This window comes from Belonocnema kinseyi, chromosome 6, assembly GCF_010883055.1.
Source record: "Belonocnema kinseyi isolate 2016_QV_RU_SX_M_011 chromosome 6, B_treatae_v1, whole genome shotgun sequence".
NCBI classification, from domain to species: domain Eukaryota; kingdom Metazoa; phylum Arthropoda; class Insecta; order Hymenoptera; family Cynipidae; genus Belonocnema; species Belonocnema kinseyi.
Genome location: NC_046662.1, coordinates 8,547,079 through 8,554,901, shown reverse-complemented (window position 1 = coordinate 8,554,901; position 7,823 = coordinate 8,547,079). Strand labels below are relative to the sequence as shown.

At 36.2% G+C, this 7,823-nt stretch overlaps 1 protein-coding gene across 3 annotated transcripts in view; it reads right to left on the bottom strand.

Moving 5' to 3' along the window:
• LOC117174191 (solute carrier family 2, facilitated glucose transporter member 1-like) overlaps positions 1–7,823 on the bottom strand; it is a 39,659-nt gene that overhangs the window by 18,576 nt on the left and 13,260 nt on the right. For all 3 annotated transcript variants that reach the window (XM_033363047.1, XM_033363045.1, XM_033363046.1), the window contains one exon: positions 2,599–2,872. In XM_033363047.1, coding sequence (XP_033218938.1) covers positions 2,599–2,872 — 274 coding nt within the window. The remainder of the gene's footprint in view (positions 1–2,598; positions 2,873–7,823) is intronic.

Genomic DNA, 7,823 nt, shown 5'->3' with positions numbered 1-7,823 from the left:
GTAAGAGAAAGGATAAAAAAAGCAGCAGGGGTAATGAAACAGATATGGGGAATAGGAAAACGGAGGTTCAAAAAAAATTGGAGAAGAAGAATGTGGTTATTTAATACGCTGGTATGGCCGGTTTTAGGTTATGGAGCAGAGATATGGGGATGGGAAGAAAGGAAAGATATTGAGAGTTTACAAGAAAGGTATATAAGGTGGACACTAGGGGCAGACTGGAGGACGCCTGGATATATGGTGAGAGAAGAAGCGCAAAGGGATAAGTTAAGTATTATAGCGGGTAAGAGGGCATGGAAACTTGAGATAAAGCTGAGGGAGGGAAAGGGAGGGGAATTGGCGAGAAAAATTTGATGGAGGTAGAAGAGAGGAGAGGGAGGGCGATCGAATTAACGAGGTGGGAAGAAGAAAGGAGGGAGTTCTTTAATGATAGAGAAATAGAAGACGGGACTGGAGTAAAATATGAATAATTGGAAAAAAGGGAGAGGGAAAGACAATTAACAGATGATAAAAAAGGAAGGGCTGCCAAAGTATTTAGAAAAGGGATGGGGAGATAGAAGGTGGACCAGAATAGCAAGATTTAGACTGGGAAACGAGGTAAGGGAGTGAATGTACTGGGAAAAAGAAGAGAACAGAATGTGTAGAATATGTGAATGGGAGGAGGAAACATGGGAGCATGTATGGGAGGGATGTAGGAGAGGAATGGAAGATAAAGGAAGCTGGCAAGAAAATGTGGTTAAGATTCTAGGCGAAGATGGATTAGGAGAAGAATGGATGAAGGAGTTAGAGGGTGCTAGAGGAGAGAATGAGGGAGAATGAAAGAATGCACGTGAAAAAAGTAAATGGGGTTATAAAAAAAGTGAAAGAAAAAGGAAACGGAAGTTGCTTAGATTAGAAGCGTAAAATTGTAAGTAATGGTAAAGTAAAAGATAAGTAGACTAAGATGCGTTTGCGTTCTCATGCTCTCTCTCTCGCTTGCACTCTCGCTTTCGTTCGCTCGCTCACTCGCTTGCTAACAAGTCCTAAATTTCGCTATCGCAGGAAATAGAAATAAGGAACTAGATATAAGATTTTATGTAAATAGTTGTAAATAATTGTATATATAGAAAGGATAAGATTGTAAAAATATATAGATTTAAACGGAAAGATTGTAAGGAATGGAAGTCATGTAAACCCTTAGGGGACACATTATGAATAAAGAAGAAATAAGAAAGTTAAATTTCAAACAAAAAAAGACAAATCTTCAACAACTGCTAGAATTCTCAATCAAATAGTTGGATTTTAACTTGAAAAAATAATAAAAATTAATGTAAATAAATTTTCAGTTAAAAAATGTAACTATAAGTTAATATTCAACCAAATAGTTGAATGTTCTACCAAAAAGATGAATTGTCAATAAAATGCAAATATTTTAAACAAAATTTTTGAAATTTTAAACGAAAACGATAAATTCCCAATAAAAAAAAAATCAATTTTCAACCAAAAATTAGATACTTAAATTTAAAAAAAAAATGTCTTTTCGTCAAAATAGTTAACTTTTTAACTAAGGAGATGATTTATTATTAAAGGAGTTAAACATTTAACTTATAAAGATTTTTCAGTCAAGAAAGAAAAAAATATTTCAAACTAATTTTCGAATTTTCAAATTGAGAAGAAGAATTTGATACAAAAACAATCGAATTTTCTAGCGAGAAAATTAATTCAAAACCTAAAAAAAAAAAACAATTTTCAACAAAAAGCAAGAATCTCCTGCCAAACTTTAACCAGAAATTGAATAGTTACAATTTAAGATCAAAAACTTCATGTACAACACCAAAATTTTTTTAAATTTTTAACTTAAAAATTTTACCCAAATAGTTTAAATTTCTACCAAGAAGACTAATTTTCTACCAAAAAACTCAAATTTTCAACAAAATAATTTAAGTTTTACTAATAAAGATCAGTTACCAATAAAAAATCGAATAGTTAAATTTTAAGTAAGAAAATTAAGTGTCTAAAAAAACGAATTTTCAACAAACGAGTTCAGTTTTCAACAAAAGAGATGACTTTTCAAATAAAATGATGAATCTTAAAATGAAAAAATTCATTTTCAACAAAGTAGTTTCATTCTCAACGAAAACAGATTTATTTTTAACCAAGACTTGCATTTTGAACCAAAAATGATGTAAGTTTTATCAAAAGAGATAAATTTTTAAATAAACAGAAAATGATGAATCTTTAACTAAATAAACGAATTTTTAACAAATTAGTTCAACTTTCAACAAAATAAATCAATTTTCAACCAAAAAATAAAGTTTATTTCTAAAAGAAATTAATCCTTAATAAAAGATATAATAGTACTTTTTAAACAAAAAGAAAAGCGAAAAAAGAAGAAAGGAGGGCAATCTCAAGTGTGAATTCTGCGCTAAATAAATAGGAATTTTTAAAAGATAATAGAGTTTATTTACCACTTGGCACTTTTTTTCGCACTTCTCTATAACTTTATAACTTCTTTTATATTTAAAAATTTTTTTCAAAATTTTTTACCAAAAAACGGAAAAAATTGGTTATAAAATGAAATTTGTTTAGAAAACAATAATCTTTTATAAAATAAAGACTTACCGACTATCAGTCGTCCAGCTAGCAAAAGCTCAACTGAATTTAAAATTGGTGTCAGAAAAAATAATAAAGCACCGATGACACCACAGAGGTTTCCAATAGCCAAAGTACCCTTTCTGCCAAGTTTATCTGCTAAAAGACCGGCAGTTAATGACCCTGATACGCCGCCAATGAGAAAAATGGAAACTATGGCGGACCATAGTATATTGAGCCCTTCTTCCGAAACTTGTATTCTATATCGCTCTTCTAAACTTTGATTACAAAAATCCTTGATTAACTGCAAAGAAAAAAGGTCTTGAAATATCTGAAAGATTTTTTTTTAATGATTAATTTCAAAGAAAAAATTGTGGGGTTTCTTTAAAAAAAAAAAAAAACAATGTTCTTTAAAAGCAATTCCACAAAATACATAAAGTTTCAAGAGACTTCCGGTTGGGTTGGAAACGTTGCACACGCGTCCGGGAAATGTCGCCGAAAAAGTGAGAGATTATAGTTTTAAATTTATGCGGGTGGTCTGGTGAGTGGAAAATTTGGGCAGTGCGCGAAAAAAATTATCAGCAAAAGGATTGTTCATAGTTTTAAAGCTATAGAACTAGTGAGATATGGATCAAATGGAACCCTCCGAAAAGGAAGAGGTTATGTTGAACGGGAGTGAGGAGGTGACGAAGTTAAACACCGACTCGGCTGATGACAGAGAGAGGGCAGCACCAAATGGGAATGGACAAGCCGATGACATCGAACAGCTGTCAGTGGAAAATAATAAGCAGTCGACGTCGACGGCGAAAAAATGCCGAGGAAGACCAAAGAAAGAGGTTAAGGAAAAGGTGAAAGGAATTACGAGCTCCAGGAAAATCACGGACTTCGTAGAAGCCAACTGGAGCGTGATAGAGTGGGGAGGGTTGACGAATGAAGAGTTCAAAAGAAGGGAAAAAATAACTAGATCACCTAGCAGAAGTGAATGGGGAAGCGGCAAGGGATGTGATAGAAGTTTGAGCGAGGATTTAACGGATGTGGAGGCCGAAAACCAAGAGTTACCTCAGCTACAATCAAATAATCTTATGGTTGACAGAAATGAAGAGAAAGGGACACATCCTATAAGCAAACCCCATGATGAAATGGCCCAAAATATGATTACTCAATTAGAATAAAAGGATACTAGAGGCATAGCTAGATTTTTCATACAAATTAATGACAGTGATGAGTTGACAGGCGAGAACATTCGAAAAAAGGAGATGGATTTGGCAGGTGCAATTACGGACCTATTGAAGGGGTGGTGGAATGCGAATGGGAAAAAAGAAATAGACAAGATAGCTCAGGAATATCACAATTTACAGCTTTCATTCGAATCCTTAAAAAACAGGACAATTAAAAAAGAAGCAGCCGTCTCAACTTTAGAAAAGGCCAGGGAAAAAGAAAAGGCTTGGGTAGCAGAAAAGAAACACATGGAAGAAGAAATTAGAAATCTAAAAGATAAGCTGGCAAACTCTAAAAAAGGTTACATGAATGGTGAAGTATGTGCTCAATTAATAGGGGAGGGAGAAACTTCAAATATTTATGGAGGCCTAGAAAGGACCAGGGAAGACGACAGGGACAACAGAGACAAGGACGTTCAGTATCAAGGAAAGAATAAGGATTCTCGACCCGGAAAGCTGACGAAAAAGGAGCTGGACCGAGAAATAAAAGAAAGAAGGGACAGAAAAAATCATGTCATAATTAGAGAATTCAGACCAACCAGGAGGAACGTAGAGGGAGAAATAAAATCGGCCCTTTAAAGGACAATTGGAGTAGTAGCAGAGGTCAAAGGAATCAGGTTCAACAATGAAGAGTTTTTGGTGGACTTCCATCCTTGGAGAAACAAAATGTCCATAATGAGAAGAAAATCCAAATTCAGAGGGACTAGCATCTGGATTTCGGACAAATTGACCGACAGAGAGCTTCAAATACAGAAGTGGATCACGAATGTAGCTGAGGACGGAGCAGGACATGGGAAAGCAGTGAGGACGGGATACATGAAATGGAAGATTGGTTCTTATGGAACGAGGAAGAAGGGGGACCCAGCAAGAATTTTTTTCGTATTCACGGCGCCTAAGAACATCAGAGGTGTGTCATGGAATATTTCGGGAGCAAATAAGGTAGGGCAGGCATGGGATTTTTTAAAGGGGTTTGAATTAATTGTACTACAAGAAACCTGGTTAATGAAAGAGTCGGAAGAACAATTTGTCAAAAAGCTAGATAAAGATTTTATTTGGATAACAAAACCGGCAGAAAAAGTTCATAATAAGGGGAGAGTAAAGGGAGGACATCTAATAGGAATTAAGAAAAATTGGGTGGGAGACAATTGGGAGTGTAAAGAATGGGACTACGGAATTGTAATTAGTAACAATAAGTTAAGATTTGAATCAAAAATACTAAAAATTGTAACTGTTTATAACAATGAAGGCATTTCTAAAATCCGTGGAAGTCTATGTAAATTAATAGAAAAGGCAAGCAGAGAAAATGAGTGCTTGGTAATGATAGGTGACTGGAACGCTAGAGTAGGTACGGTCACAGAGGAGAGCCCAGAGATGCAGTACGAGAATGGCAATGAAAATCTGTGAAACTCGGAGGACGAGTTGGTGAACGCCGAGGGTAAAAAACTTTTGAATATTTGTGAAGAACACGGGCTAAAAATCCTTAATGGTTGTACTCAGGGCGATAGAAAAGGTAGATTCACGCATATTTGCGACGCGGGGGAATCGGTCTTAGATTTAATTATTTTAAAAGAAGACGAGGGGGTAAACCCAATATCGGAAATAAAAGTTGAAGCGAGAATCGAGTCGGATCACCTACAGGTTACCTTCCGACTCTCTCACACGGGGTCAGAATTATACGAAAAAAGGGAACCGAGAAGAGGACGGAATATAAATAAGGCGGAAAAACTATTTTGGGACAAAGGGAAATCAGAAGAATTCGGGGAAAAAATGAAAGAACTATGGGAAATGAGAGTAGAGGAAGAAGCAAGTGAAGACAGATGGGAGATAATAATTGATAGTATAAAAAAAGCAGCAAAAGAAGTAGGAATGGTAAGGATGGTGGGGCCCCACGGCAATAATTTTAAAAAAAGGATTGACTGGTTCGATGAAGATTGCAAAGAACAGAGGAAAAAAGTGTGGGAGACCTTAAAAATGTTTCTAAAGTTAAAGGGAGAATCGAAGCGGGAGATATTGGTGTATGAAAAAAAGAGGTTAAAAAGTTTATACAAGGAAACAAGGAGACAAAAAAATGAAGAAAATTGGAAAGAGGTAGAAAATAGTAGACAATCAGGCGATTTTTGGAGCGCAATTAGAAAATTTAGACCAAAGACCAGAAGGAACGTCAAAGGGGAAGAAATTAGCTTAGAAAAATGGAAAACTCATTTTGAAAAGCTACTAGGAAGCAAGGGTGACAAAAGTCAGAATAATAAAGAATCAGCGGGAGATAGGGACAAAGAGGGTAAGGGGAGTAAGACTGAAAACGAGGGAGCTCCAGCGGACAGTAGAGAACATCTAGATGAATCCGAAAAGGGACTTAATGGAAAAATAGAGTTTAAAGAATTCTGTGAATGCATAAAAAAAAATGAAAAGAGGAAAAGCGCCTGGGGAGGATGGGGTACCAATAGAATTTATTGCAGGGATGCCAAAAGTGTGGGCGACAGAAATGCATGAAGTAATAAACGACTTATGGGAAAATGGAGTTATTATTAAAGGATGGGAGACAGCCAGAATAGTACCAATATTTAAGAATGGAGACGAGGACGACACGGAAAAGTACAGAGGAGTTTCGCTGCTAGATTTAGGTTACAAAATAGTAGCGGCTATAATGGATGCAAGACTAGGGGCATGGGCAGAAGAAAAAAGATTGCTAAGGGAAAGTCAGGCAGGTTTTAGGAAAAAAAGAAGTACCAGAGACCACATCTTTGTCTTAAATTCTTTAATAAACAACAAGTTAAAAAAGAGAAAGGAAAGCTATACGTAGCATTTATAGATTTTAAAAAAGCATTTGATACAATAGACAGACACATACTTTTTGAAAAACTGTAACAGGTAGGAATCAGTGGCAGAATGCTCGATATGATCAAGAGCATTTATAGGAACACTTTCAACGAGGTAGTAACTAAAGCGGGAATCTCAGAAAATTATAGAACAAATATAGGGGTAAGACAAGGATGCCCCTTGAGCCCGATCCTCTTTAACATTTTCTTGGACGACATAGATGATGAGTGGACCAAAAGAAATGAAGGAGGAACCGTAATTGGGAAATCGAAGGTGTTTACTTTAAAATTTGCGGATGACTTAGCGATCGTTTCCGATCACGCGGATGTTATCAAAGAAATGTTAAAAACGCTGGAAAGATATGCTGATAAGAATAAATTAGAAGTGAATGTCAAAAAAACAAAGGTGATGGTGTTTCAGAAAGGGCGTATGAAGAAATCTGAAGAGGAATGGAAATTTAAAGGAGAACCACTCGAAGTAGTAGACAAGTTTAAATATTTAGGTTTTTGGTTTTCATCGGGCGGATCCTTCAACAAACACCTAGCAGTCCTAGCAGGCAACGCGCAAAAACCTATCAATGCAGCATGGGGAGTGATGATAAGGGCAGGAATAAACGCGTTAAAGAGAAGACTTTACATACTGGATGTATTAGCAAAAACAGGAGCATTTTACGGGGTCGAAATATGGGGATGGAGGAGAAGGGAAGAAATAGAGAAAGTACATCTGGAAAATAGAGTTAGGAAGAAGAAGCGCGGAAATTGAGACTAGAAGAAGGGCGAGTAACTATCTTTATGAAATATTAGAAATGGAGGAAGATAGGTTACCAAAAATTTGTCTAATGGAGGAGATACGAGGCTGCATAAACGGTAATCCATCAGACTGGGGAAAGGAATTAGTGGCAGCATTAGAAGAAGTAGGAGATGGCGAGACATTATTGGGGATGATATGGGAAGGCAAGAATTTGGAAGATGTGTCAAGGAACTTAGGAAGAGGAGTCCTGAGGAAAATGGAACAAGGTTGTCAGACCGATTGGCAAAAAATTGATATTTCAAATTATTGTAAAGTATACAAAAGTATAACAGATGGGATAGAGAGGGAAGAATACTGGGAAGCGAAAGGTATCAAAGGAATAGATAAGGAACAGTGGGCTAGGCTAAGATGTGGTAATGTGGGTAAGGCAGGAAATAAGGGTTATAAAGGCGATTGTCTTTGCCGCTTATG